This window comes from Acomys minous, assembly GCF_964271855.1.
Source record: "Acomys minous genome assembly, chromosome: 9".
Taxonomy (NCBI): domain Eukaryota; kingdom Metazoa; phylum Chordata; class Mammalia; order Rodentia; family Muridae; genus Acomys; species Acomys minous.
In genome coordinates this window covers 81,706,944-81,725,845 of record NC_140490.1, presented here as the reverse complement: position 1 = coordinate 81,725,845, position 18,902 = coordinate 81,706,944, and the positions used below count along the sequence as shown (strand labels likewise).

The 18,902-nt window shown below is 61.5% G+C and overlaps 1 protein-coding gene across 4 annotated transcripts; it reads right to left on the bottom strand.

Annotated features, from left to right (window-relative positions):
• Positions 1–210: 210 nt before the first annotated feature.
• Positions 211–16,997, bottom strand: ZBTB7A (zinc finger and BTB domain containing 7A). 4 transcript variants are annotated; one of them, XM_084797008.1, is made up of 3 exons: positions 16,881–16,997; positions 7,532–8,784; positions 211–4,365 (listed from the first exon to the last, which is right to left on the bottom strand). In XM_084797008.1, the coding sequence occupies exons 1-3, from the start codon at positions 16,896–16,898 to the stop codon at positions 3,903–3,905; spliced, it is 1,734 nt and encodes a 577-aa protein (XP_084653134.1). In that variant the 5' UTR covers positions 16,899–16,997; the 3' UTR covers positions 211–3,902. The 4 variants fall into 4 exon arrangements, with proteins under 4 accessions (XP_084653134.1, XP_084653135.1, XP_084653136.1 ...); XM_084797009.1 differs by lacking the exon at positions 16,881–16,997 and adding an exon at positions 15,776–15,955; XM_084797010.1 differs by lacking the exon at positions 16,881–16,997 and adding an exon at positions 15,816–15,949.
• Positions 16,998–18,902: the final 1,905 nt, after the last annotated feature.

The following is an 18,902-nucleotide window of genomic DNA, read 5'->3' as shown; positions in this document are numbered from 1 at the left end:
CCCGGCCAGGATTTTGAGATCACACCCCCAGCTGGCCTACGGGTTCCCTCCTCTTTCCCAGGAACAGCCTGGGAAAACCCAAACGGCCACCCTGGGACCTGCTGGGTCCATCTGCCAGGCCCCACCCACAGGGCATGTGATACCAGGCAGAGACTGGGCCCCCCTCCCCCCAAAAAAACAAGACAGAACACAGAGACCAGGCAAGAGACGTCGTAACAGGCTGCATTTAGTGGTTGGGTTTTTCTCTTTTATGTACAAGAAAAATGAATTCTATTTTTTTCGGATTTTTCATAATCTTTTTTTTATTACTTTTAAAGCTTGTCCCCCCCACCCCCAAAAAGTGCATTTTTTTTAAATCAATTGATTTGTTTTCGTTCTGCCTCCCACGCTTTTTATAAAGATTCTTACATCCAGTCAGTGGAATGTCTGTTCTGTGCTCCGGACCCCCATGCGCCAGGCCTGGGCCCCCAAAATCCAAGGCACCTTGTCTGGGTCTGGGGTGGGGCTCCCCTGGCCCTCTGTCTCCTGGCCCCTTCTGCCCCCCACCAAGATAAATCAATATATATTTAGTGCGAGCTAGTTCTGAACTGAGATAATCGCTCCTGGGGTGAGGAGCCCCCCAAGACCCCTGACCCGTCCGGTGCCAGCCACCCCGAACTCCGGGAAGGCCGTTTCCTCAGCTTAAATAACTTTTTAAAATAAAACTGCAAATATAAATATCTTTCTTTCTCAAAAAATAGGATTTTGCTCTCTTTTTTTATTTATTTTTTGTTGATTTTTGTCTTTTTTTGTCTTTTTCTGTTTTTCCTTTCAGCCTGTGTCCCCCCTCCTACACTCCCTGCTACTTGCACTGTCTTCCCTGAACAACCAGCCTGGGGGCCACCTGTACTTGGAGGCTGCCATTGCGCCTGCCACAGCAGCAGCATTCCCTGGCCGGCCACCCATCCATAGGGAACCCGGCAAGCACCTTCAGAAGGTCAGCTGTGCTCTAACAGGGTCTTGGCCGCTCAGGGGGTGCTCCTGAATGGCCACCCAGGGCACCCACTTTGGTTTTACCCAATCGAGCCCAGCTTGGCCGGGCCATGTCTGTCTGCCGTTTACATTCATTGGTTTCTATATATATAGATTTTTTTCATTTTTATTATTTTTTTGCCTTTTTATTTTATTTTATTTTTTTCCTTAATCTCGAAAGGCCAGTAGGGGTAGGAAGGCAAAGAGCAGCAACTACTCGGCAGCGGTGGCCTTGCACAGGTCGCAGGCTGGGGACGGCTGCAGGCCAGTCCCCTCCCCATCCTGGGGTCCCGGTCTCTTGTATCTCACACTCACACACACGCAGATTCATCATAATGGAAGTAACAAATTTCTGTTGTCTTTTTTTTTTCTTTTTGTTGGTACCAGGCAGTTAAAAAAAAAAAAAAAAAGAGGAAAAAGGAAAACAAAAACAAAAACAACACACAAAAAATAAACCCCAAACAGCCAAACGAACCTTCCTACGGCACCCTCCGCTCAAACCTCTAGTGAATTCCACAGTTCTCTTTGGCAACTTTTATCACGGCCTTAATTTAAAGAATAAAAATTTGTAAAAATCGATCCACATTCTATATACAGTATGTGATTGCAGTATATGGGGGGCAGGGCGGGCCTTGGGGGCAGGGGGAGGTCCCGGCGCTGGGCCCATGCGGTGGCTGCGGCCCCCCAGGACGGGCTGGCGGTTAAGGCAAGGTGGGTGTGGGTGGGCAGAAGCTGAGCGCGGAGCTAGGGGCGAGGGTTTAGTGCAATTCCCGAGGGGGTTTGCGTTGTCACTGGCGGGTTTGGGGGCACCCCCACCACAGTCCCCAAGGGCTCCACCCACCCCAAGTCTATGGCCACTGGCCAGGATGACAAGTGATTAATTAGCTTTATTGCGAGGGGGGGGGGCTGCAGGGCGCAGTTCCCGGGACAGCCCACTGTGGGAGTGCGGTGAGAGGGGAGGCCAGCACCACCCTACCCCTGGGCCTGCCCATTCTGCTGGCCCCAAGGGGGGATCCTGAGACATCTGGGGGGACTTGCAGGGTGGCAGGGGATAGAGGGAAACCCCTCTACTAGAAACTGGAAAGCAGCCTTCTTAACGAGCTTCCCTTTAAAACCAAAAAAAGACATTTGCCAACAGTCAGGGACACCCTCCGCCCCGGCCGGGCCACAGGGGTCGGGGTGGGAGCGCCCTGGCACCCAGCAGCCATGTCCCCCAACCCCGGCCTCGTCCGTGGCCTGTGGCTCGGTGAATACCGGGCCTTTGGGGAAAGCCGGAGTTTGGGGCATGGGTGGGGGGAGGGTGTCAGGTGCTGGCCCCTGGATTACAGTCAGTGCCTTTGAGTAAAAACACGGGGTGCCTAGGAGGGGGGTCACCACATGGGGAGGGCAAAGGCAGGGGACGGGGTCTGGCTGGCCACTGACCAGCCCTCTCTCGGGGACATCCCTGAGCTGGGAAGGGCAGGACAGGCGGCCTGCGGCTCCCAGGCCTATGGTCTCCAACAGACATAGAAGAGAAAAGAAAACAATCTGCAGGGCAGAGGGGCCTGGCAGACTTGGGGAGGCCCAGAGGCAGGCAGCACAACGCATACCCTGGGTCACCCCCGTGGAGCCCTGGACACCCGGCCCTGAGCCTCGGGGACGCAAGTGGATTCTACCGGAGCAATGGGTTGGGTTTCTTTTATTTTATACAAAAATAAATTGACTTAGTTACTTCCCACTGCTCTCGCTCGCGCGCTCTCTCTCTCACTCCAATTTTTCATAGAAGCTGGGTGCAACTTGTAAACATTTCTTAAGTTAAGAATGAAAAGTACCCGTTCAGTTACAAAGTGCCAAGATCCCCACATGGCTGTCGCCGCTTTTGCTGATTTTTTTAAATTTTTTTTTTTTTTTTTTGTCTCTGCTTTTGTTTACTAAAATCTTGGGGTTTTATTGCTGTTTTGTGACATTAAGCTGTGGCCTTTCTCATTCCCTCTGCTGTGTCTGCCTGAGTCTTGGGGTTCTTTCTGGTCTTGGCTACATCCCTCCAAAACTGCTGCCTGCTCCTCTGAGGAAAAGAATATTTTATATATATATATATATATCTCTATATATATATCTCTATATAAACTGTCTTTAAGGAGGAAAAGGGGAAATAGATCTTAAAAAGTGCTTTAAAAAGTGGGGCGCGGGGTGAAGACGACTTTTCAATCTTTGAACATGGGGTGGGGGCTCTGGGCTAGCGGAGTTGGGAAGGTTGGGGCGGGCTGCCCTGAGCAGAGGCCTCGAGGACCCTGCCAGGTTTAAGTGCCGTGAAAGGGAGTTGCGGGGACCACAGCGTCCCCCCCAAATCCCCGCTCCAGCCACCCAGGCTTGGGAATAAATAATTTGTATGTCAGTGGTGGCCAGGGTGGGTGTGCAGAGGTGCGAGGCCACAGGCGGGGAGGGAGGCGGGGAGGCCGAGGGGACACCCCCCTCTTTAGTAAGTGCCCTGAGGAAGGAGGGTGGGGAGCCGGGGACCATTTTAACGTCCACTCTGAGTGGACAGAGCATTTAAGGTCTGTCTGAGACCCTTAAAACCAACCAGCAAGGAGCCGGGCGCCTGTCCTGGGGTCCCCATCACCCTCGCCTTATCCAGGAGCAGGCAGGGCCCCAGGGGTGGAACCCTGCAGCAGACGGGGCGAGGGACACGGGATCGGGTGGGGCCATGTCCTAAGGATCTGAGAAAGGCAGGCGCCCGCGGCCATGGTATATACACGCGCACTCGTCCGCGCGGGTGGATGGAGGGCAGCCGGACAGAGAGCTGCTTGCTTGTGGTGCTGGGGGTGGGTGGTGGTTTCTCTCTCTGTCTCACTTTTAGGTTTGTTTTGTTTTGCTTTGTTTTTGGTTTGTTTTTGTTTTGTGTTGAATACAAGTCAGGTTGCGAAGTTACCCTCGGTGGCGGCCACCACGGGGCCACCTGTGCCGTCGTCTCCGCCGCTGCCCGCTACATTCAGGCGGCCCGAGCCGTCGGGACTGGCCGCGTCCTCGTCCTCCTCGTCGTTAAAGTGCTTCTCCTGGCCGTTGCGCGGGGCATCAGGGAGCCCGGGAGGCGCAGCGGCCCCGGCTGGGACATCGGAGGGCACACCCCGCACACGGGGCTTACGACCGCGGCGCGAGGGGACCCCGTTGCAGCCGTCCTTCTTGAGGTGTCTGTGAAGGTGGTCGGAGCGCACGAAGGTCTTGCAGCAGCTGTCGCACTGGTAGGGCCGCAGCCCCGTGTGCACCCGCATGTGGTTCTTCAGGTCGTAGTTGTGCGCGAAGGCGGCGCCGCACTGCTGGCACAAGTACGGCTTCTCGCCCGTGTGCTTCCGCATGTGCACCTTCAGCTTGTCCTGCCTGCGGGGTGTGGGGGGACACAGTCAGCGGGGTGTGTGCGGGGGAGGTCAGCGGGGCGTGGGGGGGCACAGTCAGCGGGCACCTGAAGGACCCCAGCCCCACCCAGGCCCTGTCTCTCCTGCTACAAGACCTCAGACCCAAGGGGAAGAAGGGACCCACCAAAACAGGGCATGGGGCATGGGCCAAAGCGGGCACTAACATTGCTGTGCAACCCCAGGAAAATACTAAACCTCTCTGAGTTGCCTGTTCCATTTCCATAGCCAGGTAGAGGCTGGTGAGGAAGAGTGTGTGGGCCCCAAACTACAGCTGGTGGTTGCTGGAGTTTGCAAGGACAATGGGCGCTGGGGGATTCAGTCTTCAAAGACTTTTTTTTTTTTTTTAAGAGGGGAGGGTGAGACAGGGTTTCTCTGTGTAGCCTTGGTTGTCCTGGACTTGCTCGATTTATAGACCAGGCTGGCCTCAAACTCACAGAGATCTGCCTGCCTCTGCCTCCCGAGTGCTGGGATTATAGGAGTGTGCATGGTGCCTGGCTCCTCAGAGACCCACACACATCCTAGTCCCAGGTCCCTGGTCTCCATACAGAGACCCAGTCTCCAAGGCTAGTGCATGAAGGTCAGCCTATGCCCCCTGAAACTGCGTCACAGGCCCCCAGCCAGTCCATGACCTCACACTGCACCTTTGCTGTCCTGCTCCCCCCCACCACACACACAGGAGCCTTTGCAGGGCACTGGAGGGGTACCTGCACCTCAGCGACACCCCTGCACTCCTGAGACAGCACCCCGAATTTATCATCCTCCTGCCTACGCCTCTTTTGTTTGTTTGTTTGTTTTTGTTTTTGGAAACAGGGTCTCTCTGTGTAGCCTTAACTGTCCTGGACTCGCTTTGTAGACCAGGCTGGCCTGGAACTCACAGAGATCCTCCTGCCTCTGCCTCCCAAGTGCTGGGATTAAAGGCGTGCGCCACCACGCCCAGCTGCCTCCACCTCTTTGAGTGCTGGGATGACAGCCAAGGCCACTGTGCTCCTCGCCTCCTGCTCTAGGCCCTGACAGTGCAAGGCCCAAGGTGCAAAGCTGCAAGCAAACAGCTTCTTTGCACCCTGATTGACCTGGGGCTACACTTACTGAGTGCTGGAATTAAAGTCACTTTCTCCCTCCCCCACCTCCCCAAACCCCCTCCCCATTGAAACTCTGAACACACCTTGTGTGACATTTCTCAATCTGTCTATCCTGTTCTGAGGCGCTGCCTCCCCATGTAGCCCAGGCTAGCCTGGAATCCAACCCCCCAGCGTCTTTGACCCTGAGGCCTGGTAAACCCTTCTTCACTGCCCACTGCCGACTCTAAATGCCCCTCTGCCTTTGCCAATACCCAGACACCTGGCTCTGGCTCTGGCTCCATCCCTGGCACAGCCCAGGCTACCCGCCCTGAGGGACAAAGCCACTGCTCTGCACCAGACCTTGCACCTGCCTCAGTTGTACCAAGAGAACTTAGATGCAGTGAACCCCACCCCCACCCCACTTACTTCCTTTCACAATCTGCACCTCGCATTGGGGGTGGTCCACAGCTGTGCCCTGCATGTGCCCCGCCCAGCACCCAAGTGCTTAGTTTTTCTACTTGTGTGTAGTGTGGACAGAGTTCCCCAGAAGGCTTGATCGGGAGGGTGGGGGACACATAGGGACAACTGGCTAGCCGGGGTAGCACAGCGGCCGGCGGCCACACAGAGGCAGGGTGGGGGTGGGAGGCAGCCCCAGTTTCATCACCCCAAGCCCCGGCCTGGGTAATTATAGCCCCGGCTGCCACAGGCCTGGCTTACTCAACACTCACTGTGAGTCACAGGGGCCCCTGGGCTCCAGGCCTGGAGGGGCGGTGAGGGGGTGGGGGTGAGCGGTGAGTGTGGGGAAGGCCCCAGGGAAGGGGCAAGCAGGCAGGCCAGGGGAGGAGACGCCTCAGCGGGCACCTGTCTCTGGGCCTCAGTTTCTATGAGGAAAGAAGCAAGCCAAGCTCAGGGGGACTCAGGTACACACCTGGGGAGAAGGGGCTGGGAGGGTGGGCACTGGACACTCAGGACCTCCACCATGCCACCAGAGCCCAGGGTCTGAAGGAGGGCCCATGGGACCCCAGGACAATCCCTGGGGGAGGAGCTTTCCCACCCCTAGCCTCACCCACTAAAACAGCCGCCTCCCACTGTGCTCTTTGTCCCCACCTGGCACTCCTGGGCACTGGAGTCCTGCCGCACCCTCCTCTCCTGCCCTCTGGGGAGGGGGCCAGGGTGCTGGGGAGGGGGCTGGGTGGGGCCAGGAAGTTAGGACAATGGCTTCTTTCTTCAGGCCTGGTAGGCGTGGCTGGGGAACCCCAGGGCAGGGGGTAACCGCTGAGTCACCGGGCCTGGCTGCGCCCCTGCCTGCCAGTCACCCCCTACACACACACACACACACACACACACACACACACACACACACACACACACACAGCACAGGTCTACCCTGCCCTGGGTCCACACAGCCTAGGAGCCACCTCTGACCTCCTCAGAGCCAACCAACAAACAACACCTGGCCTGGCCTGGCCTTGAACTCCCCAAAAGCTGCGTTCTCAGGCCTTGCCCCTCTTACTGCTTGGGCCTAGAGATCCTCCGAGCTAAGTTGGCCCCAAGGCACAGCTGCTCTGCTTGCCCTGTCCCCTGCTCGACTGAACGGTCTGAGGGAGGCCTGTGCTGGTGGCCTTGCGGGACTCTGGCCTGTCTAGCCACAGCAGCATTCCTGCACCGGGTAGGTGCCTAACAAATGCTGGCTGGGGCATCCGGTGTGCTGGTGCAAGGCTTTTATCCCAGCACTCCAGGGGCAGAGACAGGAGGATCTCTGCGAGTTCCAGGCCCGACCCGTGTTTGTGGTCAGACTGGGTCTCAAAAAGACAAACAGCATGGTTGCTCAGTGACCAACCAGCCGCCTCTCTCTCTCACGGGAAAAGGGGAAACCCTGGGAACCAAGTAAGCAACAGAGAGGAGAGACCCCAAGAAAGCTGAGGGCAGAAGCCAGGAGGCCGGAGGGACGGGAGCCACGTGCCTGGGAAGCAGAGAAGAGCCCAGCCGCCCACGGTCCGTTGTTCCATCCCCCTTACCCTGTACCCCCCCACACACACGTACACCCCCTGTCCCGCCGGCTGCCTGGCTCACCTGGTGAAGCGAACCTTGCAGATGTTGCACTCGTACGGCTTCTCGCCCGTGTGCGTGCGGATGTGGCGCGGCAGCTTGCCCGCGCCCTGGATCACTTTCTCACAAATCGGACACTTCTGGAAGGCTTTGGCCCGGATCTTCTTCTCGCCCTTCTGCGACCAGGCCGGGTACACGTCGCCTTCGTGGGCACCGCTGAAGTACTTCAGGTAATAGTCCATGACGCCCTTGTCGTCGGCGCGAGACTCCTCGTCGCTGTCCCCCGCCCGGCCCACCGACGACATCATCTGCTGTAGCAGTGTGCTGGCCGCAAGCCCGTCCACGTCAGCCGTGTCCCCATCCTCGCCCTCAGCTGCGCCCGACAGGAAGCCCGGGGAGTCACCGGGCTCGGGGGCCGCCTCGGACAGCGCTGCAGCCTCCTCCTCCCCAGCCCCGGCGCGGCCGTAGTGGCCATTCTGCGTGGCAGACGGCGGGGCGGCAGGTGGCGGGAAGAGGCCGCCAGAAGGGGCGTCCTCCTCCCGCTCGGGCCATAGCCCGGGGGTGCTGTCACCCTCGTCCCCATCGCCTGCTGGGGGCCGCTCGGCAGGAGGCCCCGGGCCGTAGAAGTCCAAGCCGTTGCAGTCGCCCGCGGCCACGGCGGCCACAGCGGCAGCCACCGCCTCCTTGGTGGCGTCCAGGTCGTCGTCTGCGGCCCCAAAACCGGACCACGGGAAGGCGGCGGGAGGCAGGCTGTTCATGGGGTTGCTGCGGAAGAACTCGAGGTACTCCTTGGCACGCAGCAGGTTGCGCTGGTCCGTGGGGCCCGCCCCGTCGGGCTGGGCCGCGTCGCCCGCATCGTCGGCTGCCAGTATCTGGCGCTCCAGCAGGTCGGCGCACACGTGGCTCACGGCCGGGATCTCCAGCAGCCGCGCGGCGCTCAGGATGTCGCCCACGTTGGCCGTGCTGACGGTGAGCGTGGCGGTGTAGGCGAAGTCCATGAGCGCGGTCAGCGCCTCAGCGCTCACGAAGTCGATCTCGTACACGTTCTGCTGGTCCACGACGGCGCCTGACGTGAACAGCTTCTTAAAGTACTGGCTACAGGCGGCCAGCACTGAGCGGTGTGTGGGGAACTCGCGGCCCTCCACCAGGATCACCACGTCGCACAGCAGCCCCTGCGTCCGCTGCTCATTCAGGCCGCTCAGGATGTCGCTGCTATGGTCTGGGAATGGGATCCCGATGGGGCCATCCACGCCGCCAGCCATCTTCCGGGCCAACACCTGCAGGAAGGGGGGGGGGGCGCATCAGCACAGGGGACAGACACGCTGTCTCAGGGTGGATCCCGGCCTCCCCAGCCTGTTTCCCCAGGGGAACACCCGGCTCCCTTTCCTCAGCACAACCCACCAAGAAACCCGATGTGGTAGAGGAAGAGGTCGCCAGGGAATGGCTGGGGAGTCCCTGTGCCTGCGGATGGGACTCGGCATCCTGAGTTGGGCCCCTAGCCTCAGTCTCTCCAGGGATGGCCCCAGGACGCCAAGCAGGGAGCCATGGGCCAGGAAACGAAAGCCACCCATCCACGACACCAAAATGAGACCATGACTAAACTGGCGGTGGAGAGGCCTGGCTCCCCTGGAGGATTCCTGAGGCAGAAGCGGGTGGCGTCCTGCTCCTGGGCCTGGGTGCCCCCTTCCTACCCTGCCCCCGGGCCAGACCCAGCCAGGGAGTGACTATCGCCATGCCACACCCCCACCCAGGGCAGGGACAGGGCTTCCTGCCCACCTTGCAGGGGATGGTGCCTGGCCTGGGCCAGGCCTCAGACTCCCCATCTGGCAAATGGGCAGCCATCCCTAGAGGAGCCTGGCAGGGAGGGGACACTGGACTATCCCACTCGCCCCCACCCCTCCTCTTCTCTGCCACCCCCCCCCCCAAGCCGTGACTCATCTGCCCACGGCCTTGTGTAACTCTGGTGCTGTCCCCACCCCTCCGCCCTCTCCGGGGAGCCAGGCGGCCCTCCGCCACCCAACAAGGCCCACATTCCTCCGGACTCAGATCCGCCTGCCTGCCACTGTAGGGCCAGGGGACACTGGACATTGAGGCCTCGGGGTTCCTCCTGTCCCCTGCCTGGCCTGGCCCTTACCCAGAGGTCCTGCAGGAGGCACATCCACGGTAGGTCTGTCCCCTCAAGAGTGGACGGTGACACAGAGTCTTTTGTGCCCCTCGGTCACCGCCCACCCTTTCCTCTCTTCCCACACCACCAGCTGCCTGAGCAGACCACCCCCCACCCCCACCCAGGGGAGGGGACATTCAGATGTGACTGCAGGGACGGGTGGGGGGGCAGAGGGGGAACCCTATGCCAGGCACAGCCCTGGGAAGCCTCCAGGAGCCCCTGTCTTTGGCGGCTTCCACCCCCTGCCACCATCTGCCGTCTGGCCCCAGGCCTTGGGGAGCATGTGGACAGACAAGGCAAGCCTGTCCCCTCCCACCACAGCCTGCCACAGAGAGGGAGGGGGTCTGTGACCCCAAAGACCATCCCCCCCCCACCAGCCAGGGTGACCCAGGTCCTTTGGGGAAGGCTCAAAGGTGTCCCTCCAGGGGCCCTGGGGCCTGAAAAAACCCAAGTGACTCAGCCCTGGCTGTCGCCTTGGGCACGGCCACCCTGGCTTCCCACCAGCTACTGAGGGCCAGGGCCAGGGGCTGCCGGAGCCCTATTTTAAGTACGAAGGCAGCCAGGCTCTAGCCTGCGGGTCGTGGCTGGGGCAGATGTCCCTTGTCGATGGACAGGCCAGGGAGACGTGGGGTCACAGAAACCCCCACTTCACATCACACATGCCCCACTGACAAAGGTGACACAAGGAGGCTATCAGCAAGGCTGGCCCTCCCGAGTCCCTGGGCCCCCAGAGACACCTGAACCGCCTTCTCTCCAGGAACAAGCACCACCTGCCCCGCCACACCCTAGGCCTACGCCCCACCTGGGCCTCTCAGGGGCCTCACCAGAGGAGGAACAGCCCTGAGACCCAGCTCCAACTGCAAAGGAAGGCCAGGGCCCACGGTGGCTCCTGTGGTGCGTGGGGTACTGGGAACCCACCTGGGGGTACCTGTAAGCCACACCCATTGGCCATGCAGGAGCTCCATGTCTGTCCGCAGGGAGCCCTTCCCAACACTGGCTGGGGTCCCTGCACGACAGCTCCTGCCTGTGCCTGCCTCCCTGGGATTTCTGGGGCTGCTCGATGCTGAGTCGGCGGCCGGGCGAGCGGCAGGCCCCGGCAGGCCCCTTCTGGGCTGGAGAAGCAGAACACACTCTCCTGGGGCCTGGCCATAGAGCAGGGTCACAGCAAAAGGTCAGGGGAACCAAAGACCCGGGCCCACGCCCTGCCCCACCCACCTGGCAGGCTGACACACCCAGTGTCAGGGGACAGCCGCTGGTCCCACTGCTTGTCTAACCTAAGATTACTTGCTGGAGCTACTTTCAAGACAGGCTGCCCTCTCGTTCCTGCAGTGGTCAGTGCCGTCTTGGTCCTCTCCTCACAGGATCAGAGAGGCATGCAGACAGACAAGGTCACACAGCAGACCCAGCTGCAGGATCACCCAGAAAGGCTGCAGGCCTTCCCGGCCCTGGGTTCCTGGATGAGCTCCAGTGAAACGCCACGGAGCCTCAGTTTCCTTGGGGTACTGAGCTGTGGCCTGAGGCTACCTGGTGCGCCTCTGCCACAGCGACCAACAACCCCTGCAAGTTATGGGACACCTTACAGTCTCTTAACTAGGCCCAGAAAGGGGTGGCACCTGCCTCAAGGTAACACAGCAAGCCTGGCTCACAGGTGCACCCTAACAGGCCCCTGGGTCCCTGCCCCCCTCCCAGCCTGTGTTGCAAGGTTGGTCCCCAAAGGTTACAGCACCCTGACCTGATGCCAATGCCCGCCTGGCCTGGTCTAATGGGACAGGAATTCAGTGGGGGCGCATGGGCGGCCCCTGGCCACCAGTCCTCGTTGGCTAGGTAGCAGCAGAGGGCCAGGCAGGGCTCAAATGGGCCCGGCCATTTACTGTGCATTTATTGCCATAATGGGGAGGGGCTTCCTGCCCCAGGCCTTAAAGGGCCAGAGGCAGGAAGGCAGCAAGCCCAGTGGGAAGTGTGTGCGTGTGGGGGTGGGGACAGGCAGGCCTGTGGGGAGCCCAGCTCCAGGGTGGGGCCCAGGCCCACCCTGTTCCCACGCTCTGAGTGCCACACATCCAGGAAGGCCAGAAGGGAGGCCTAGGCCAGCTCCAAGTGGAAGCTAGAACATTCCCCGAGGTGGGAGGGAGTGAGGTTTCGGCCACTGCAGGCAACCAAGGCTGTTTGAGGGGATCCCGGCCTCTTCCAGCAGGAACAGAGCCTGCCTGGCCGCACCTGTTACCCAACGTGCCCACAGAAAGTCTGCGGAGGCCTGGCAGGGCCGGCCTGCCACCTGCACCACCCCCAGGTCCCTCGGTGGCCCAGGGGCCTGCACAATGTGCCACCTCCCCTTTCAGACACATCCTGGCTCAAGGTGGGCCTGTTTCCCGTCAAACCAGAAAGGTGTGGGTGGGGACGGCCACTAAGTAGCCTGGCCTGCTGAGGGGACAGATGGAAGGGCCGGTCCTCAGGCCACACTCCAGATCCCACACCATGGATGCGAGAGGAAGCTGTGGTAGTGGAGGGGAGCTGGCCCACCCTCACCCCACACTCCCAGGAGGGGGTCTGGAATCCCGGCCCCCTCCCCTCAACACAGAGGGGATTGGATCAGAGAGGGGAGGCCACTGGCCCAGGGTCACAGAGCCAGCTGGAATTTGAACCTGGCTGGTCTTGCCTAACTCGTTCTTCCCAGGGCGTCTCTCCCCTCCCCTCCCCTCCCCCCTCCCCCAGCCCCCAGGGAGCTCAGGCACAACACAGGGGCCCTGGGCCCTGCTCAGAACACGGGGCAACATCACCCTAGGGGGCTGGCATGAATGTGGTCCCTGTGCCAATTCAGGATGGCAGAGCTGCACCCGCCCACCATCACTCCAAACCTGTCTTACATTGGCTAAAGAATGCCTAGGAGAGGACAGCCGGGGAAACCAAGGCAGAAGGAAGCCGGTGGCCCCTCCGGGTGGGTGGCAGGCCGTGCCTCAGCTTGCTCCCCTGCCTCCTGCAGGGCCTGTAACGGCCTTGAGTCAGGAGCCTGGGGCACAAGAGGTGGAGGGGAGGGCCAAGGTGGCTCAGCTGGCAGAGACCCACGCCCAACTCCCAGCAGACCCTGGGGTGCCCTGAGCTGGCTCCAGGGAACCTGAGAGGAAGCAGAGGAGCCTCCTGGGGGGAGAGAAGCTGGTCATCCAGTCACATGTGGACCCCTCCTCACGCCAGGCCCTGGGAAGCTGACTTCTCTCCCTTCCAAAATAATTAGTGGAAACCGCAGCTCTGCCTAATAAGGGAACCATGTGCAAGTGGGGGTCCTGGGGTCACTCACACAGCCCACAGGGTGGCAGATGGCCGGGACCGGGAGGTAGCACTAGTTCCCAGCTGTGTGACCTTGGAGTCTCACTATCCCTCTCTGGGCTCAATGTCATCCTGGGCAGAGTCCCTATGACGGTGACAGGTGTTACTCCTGTCCAGGCCAAAACACTAGCCTACAGATCTCTTGAAGACACACGGGTGAGCAGGTGCCCTGGGACACTGAGGGAATTTTGGAAAGACCCCACCACCCCCACACACACACACACAGACACTCACTCTGAGGCAGGACCACTGGGCACGTGACCTTGACTTTATCTCTACTTCTCCTCTGCCCCTCACCAACCCCGGCTCACGTGGGACCTCCCCACTCCAAGCCTCGGTTTCCTTCTACGTGACAAGGACCGAGGACCGAGCTACAGGTCACACAGCCTCGAGGAAAAGAACAGAGAGCACCCGAAAACCACCAAGGACAAGGCACTCCTGCCCAACCGCCGTCCCAACACCAGGCCACAGGGGCTCTGTCTCTCTGGCCTCAGTGTCCCCTGAACACTAATGGGATAGCAGATGCGTGGCTTCCCCTTCCCCAGCCAGGTGCTGCCTGGGTTCCGCCACGGCCAATCCCAACTAAATAATAAATACCCCCCCCCACCCCCAAAGTGACCGGCAAATTAAAATTTCAGTGTCCCCGTTGGATCCTGTTTCCTGCCTGTCTTCCAGCCCGGGCTCTGTCCCCTCCCTCCCTCCCCCAGGCCGTCTCCACAGCGATGCCTGCCGGTAAACAGAGCCCCGAGCCCAGCCCCGGAGAGGTGCCAGGGCCCAGCTGGGGGAGCCACTGGGAGTCCCTCCGGGAAAGGTGTGGGGTGGAGAGGTGACCCTGGGGTGAGCAGCTGTCCCCCAACTGAGAGAACCCTTTTGCAACCTCGGGCCTAGCCTGAGCCCGGACAGGGAGGGAGGGAGGGCCTGGGACCTCTCCCACCACAGCCCTGACAATTACAAGTAATCAGCTTGGTGTCTGGGGTGGCTCCCCCTCCTCAGCGTGGGAGCGGCCACTCAGGGTGACGCCCAGGGCCCAGGCTCCGGGGAAGGTGGTGCTGGAGAGGGGAGGGGGGGGAGTTGGTTGGCTTGCTGACATTGGAGGCCCGAGACACCCTCGCCCGCCGCCGGGGGAAGCAGCTGTGGCAAGGGGGGGGGGGAGGAGGGAGATCGGGGCTTCCGCCGAGCTTGTCACCTATGGGTACTGGGCTTAGTCATTCACGGGTGCTGAGCTAAGTAGGACTGCACAGAGGGGGAGGGAGCCGAGGAGGAAACCGGGAAGCCATCTGTCTCTCCTCTCTCTCACTTCCGCCACTCAAGTTGAGCACCCTTGGGTGCCAGGCCCAGGTGGGGTCCGCAGCGGGGGCGCACGTGGTGGCGATGGCGACCAGGAGGGAGGGCAGAAGGGGAGGGAAGGGACGTGCGGCCGCCCCGAGGCCGCGCGGCTCCTACCTCCTTCCCGGGCGGCGCGCGGGCCCCGGCGACCGTGACGACTGCTGCGGCGGGCTGGCGGCTCCGAGCCCCGGCGGGCGACGCTGAGCCCGGCCCCGCGCCACCCTCCGCCGCCGCCCGGCCAATCCCCACCCGGGCTGGGGGGAGGGCGATGCAAATTACCCCGGATCTGGGTCCGCCCGTCACCTCCCCCGCGCCCGGCCCGGCCCGCGCCAGGCCGCGCATCCCCGGCCTCGCCTGAAGCCCCGAGGCCCCCCGACACCACACCCTCCCCCGGGGAGGGAACGTCCTGTTTTGCGGAGGAACCTTTCTCCTCGTCCCGGAGCGTCCGGAACTAAAGAGAAAGGGGGAAAAAAAATTAAAATATCGAAACGGAGGGGGGGGGCCTAGGGACGGTTACACAACACGAGGGGAGGGGCGGCAGCCGGAAGCCCGGACCGCCACCGGCCCCCGGCGAGGGATCTGCGGAAGCCCCGCCTCTCCTACAGAAACCCCGCCCCTCCACGCAGGCCCCGCCCTGACGTAGGCTCCGCCCCCATGCTGCGCCGCGCCGGACGGTCCCTGGCTTCCATTGGCCCTCTGGTACGCCGCTCACCGCCCCTCCTCCGCAACTCCCCTCCCTGAGCGGCCGCCATCGCGGGGCACTCTGGGAATTGTAGTCCAAGCTCCCTGACCATCTTCCAAGAAGCCAAGCCTTAAAGTTAAGAAAAAGAACTACAGCGCCCAGGAGAGCCGCGAGGCCGCGCCCGCCCCCCAGACACCCCACCCCTTCCCCCCGCCTCTCTCGCTTTTCTTTTTTTTTTTTTTTTTTGCAAAGCCCCCCTCCCTGTTTTTTCAGCCCCTTTTCCCCCCTCCCCCATGGAGCTCCATCCTGGCCAACTCCAACGTCTGCGCGCAGTCCCCGATAGTGCCCCCCCCATCAGCTTTGCCCACGACCACTCGGGAAGGGGAGCGGCGCGCGCCGCGGGCCCTATAGCAAACTTAGCACGCGACGCGCCCCTCTGCCCCCACCTCCGCCCGCGATGCGGCCCGACTCCCCTCCCCCGCGGGCCGCGCGCCGGGAGCCCCGAGGCCGTGCAGCCGGAGCCCAGAGGAGGGGGATCGGGTGCGGGCTCGTGCCCTTCGCCCCGGAGGGACCCGGGCGGAGCCCCCGCTTGCCTCCGGCTGTGGCTGGGGCAACCTTGGTAGCCAGGACCCCGGAGCTGCGGAGGCGCCCCAGATCCCCCATCCAAGCCCTTCTCCGCTCCGAACGGGCGCTCCGGGTGCGCACTGCGCCCCCGGCCGCGTCCCCACCCTGCAAGGAAATTTTTTATAAAAGAAAGAAAGAGAAAAACAAAACGCACCTCTCCCGCAGAGGAGTCCCCTTCAGCCCGGGCGGCTTACCTCGCGGGGACCCGGGCCCGGAGGACGCGCGATCGGGGCTGCCCGCGGCGCGGACCTCGCTCGGGCGGGCGTCGTCGTCACTGCCCCTACAGTAGCCGTACAGTACGCAAAGCCCCGTATGATGCTCGCGACTCCCTTCCTGGTTTGTCCGAGGGCAAGAGGGGTCCTCCCTCGTCTTAAAGGTGCCGCAGCGCCGGCACCCCCACGCCCAGCCCGCCCCCCCGGCCGCCGCGGCCAGAACAGGCTCTGCAGGTCGGCTCTTGCCACGTCCCGCGGGGCTGCGCCGCGAGAGCAGATCGGGCTGCGATTAGGGATTTGGGGGTGCCAGACGGGCGGGGGGCGCAGCCCCGACCCATCGGCCCCTCCCCTGGCAAGCCCGTGACCTCTCCGCCCCGTGCGCGGCGCCGTGCCAGCCTGCTGGCTTATCTAGGGCCTGGAGCACCCCGGGGTGCTGGGGGCGGGCAAGAGGGGCCCCTCGGGTGCAGGGGGTGGGGGCCGCAGATAAACAGCCCCGGCCTGTGAGCGCAGGGCGGGGTGCAGGGGGCGCGGGCTGTGCCCCCGAAGCCCGGGGCGGGGCGGGGCGGGTTGGCAGTGGGGGCGGGAGAGTGATGCGCACCCGGAGGACCCGCTGCCGGGGCGTTGGGGGGCGCGCTGGCCCAGAGAGCTGAGGCGAAGGCGAGGAAGTGACGGTCCCCTGCCGCCACACCTCTCTCCGGGTCTACCAGGGCGCCGGCCCGATCACCCATCTTCCCCTGGGTCTCAGTTTCCCCAGAATGTGCAAGGGACGGGAGAGAGAAGGAAGGGTCTGTCGCAAAGAGGGCGAGCCCGGGTCATCCTGGACCTCAGTTTACCCAAGTAGTGCAAAGAACCCAAGAGAGGAAGAGGAAGGGTATTTGCCAAGACCAGGAGCCTACGTCTGAGCTCCGGGACCCCCAACCCTCAGCATGAGCCTCAGTTTACCCAAACTGCGAGGGATTCAGAGAAGGAGGGGGAGCTGTTGGCTAGTACAGCCGGTTCCTTCGGAGCGTCAGGTCTCCGTCCACCCCCATATCAACCTCAGTTTACCCGAAGCTGTGCCAGCATGCCCCCCCTCGCCCCCAGGGAAGGCTTGCAGGGCCACGAGGTGTCCGCGAAACTGGGGGTCCCTCCCTCACCGGTGCAGCCAGCCAGCAAACCTGCCGCCCCGCGATTACATAAAACAGTCGCCTCCACCCGGCTGTGCCAGGGGCGTAGCGCGGGGAAGGGGTTGGCGAGGGGCGGGGAAGGACGGTTGTTTTCCAGGCCTTGTAATTTTCCCCACAGCCGGCTGGCTGGCCGGGCTGGTGTGGGGCGTGGACGCGGACCCTCGCAGGGGCGCCGCGCGACTCCGGAGCACAGAGGTGGGGAGTGGGGAAGCGCGGGTGCGACCCAGCTTTAATTTTTGTTTTCCTTTTTTTTTTTCTTTTTTCTTTTTTTTTTACCCCCGTGTCCTTTTCTCTCCCACTTCCTCTCCGGTCGTGGGAGAGGTCCGGAGAGGGAGGGGAAGGGAGAGGAGGGGACAGGCGACATCCCGGTTCACCAGGCCTTCTGGGTTCGGGCTCCAGGACGACACAGCCACCAGAGGACCTGGCGGTGGATCCGGCTCACGGGAAGGGGCGGGGTGGGGAGTGGGAGCCAGCTCCTGGCCTCAGTTTTCCCTTCTGCGCCCCTTCAGATGGAGACTTCGGCTTTTAAGTGTGTCTGTCCGTGTGGGGTGTCATTACTTCGGGATATTTCTCATTCATGTTATTACTGCTATCAATATTACTGATATTATTCACCGGCTGTCCGAGGTCGGAGGGAGCCGGGTATGTTTGTTTTCTTGTTTTTTTGTTTTGTTTTGTTTTTTTACATCAAAACATCGACCCTTCCCCCAACTCTACCAACACATTTTTTTATAAACCGAATTAAAAGTACCGTTCAGCCGGGCGTGGCAGCCCACACTTTTAATCCCAGCACTCGGGAGGCAGAGGCAGGGGGAATCTCTAAATTCCAGGCCAGCCTGACTGCAGAGAGTTCTAGCACAGTTATGGCTACATAGTGACACCCTATCTCAAAAATAAAAATAAATAAATGTATCTTTCAGTACCTAGACAGATTGGCTTGGCTTTCCGTGTTAATAAGTTGCCTTCAAAGGGGAAACCCAGGAGGTCCCCACTGGGGAAGTGGAAACCCGGGGCCAGGCAGTGTGTCAGTCAAGAAGGTGGCAAGGACTCCGGGAGGCCACGTGAGCCCGGCGGGGGGTGGGGGGGGGACCCGGAACTTCGGTCGGGGGACCGGAGCCTAGGAGCCCTTAAGCACCCGGGTCGTCCTGCCCGCCCTGCTCCGGGCCGGGCCACCGGGGGGCGGAGTCACCTGTGCCAGGCCGAAATTCCACGCCCACGGCTGAGGCTCCTCCCACTTACCTTGGTTTCCCCGGAGACGGGCTCTGGCAGGGCGAGAGAGGGGGCAGGGTGGGGGGAATAGCGCGCCTAGGGACTTGAGGGGAGACAGCTCCAGCTGTCACCGTAGGCTGGACCCTCCTGAGGGGCCCGGAGGATCAGCATCGCCAGAGTGCACATCCCTGAGACCATCAGCCAAAGGCGACAGGGAACCTCACTCTCCCCACCGCTAGGAAGAAATATAAATACAGCCCGTGAGGTGGTATATGCCTTCACTCTGAAGGAGTAGTGAGGTCAGCCTGGGCAGCACAGCAAGTCCTAGGCCATCCAGGGCTACACATCCGAGACTCTGTCTAAAAGTAAAACATCAATTCATTGAAAAGAAATAAAGCTCAGTCCTGGGGGCTGTAGTGACAGCTAAGAGGTTTAGAGCACTGGCTACGCTTCAGACGACCCAAGATCAGCTCCTGGCACCCACACTGCAGCTCACGACTGTCGGTAACCCCGAGTCCAGGGGATCTGACGCCCTCACACAAAACACCGTGTTTGTAAAATAAAAATAAGTTAGCGGAGCAATGATGGCTCACGGGAGGCAGAGGCAGGCGGATCGCTGAATTCAAGGCCAGCCTGGTCTACAAAGTGAGTCCAGGACAGCCCAGACTATCACACAGAGAAACCCTGTATAGGG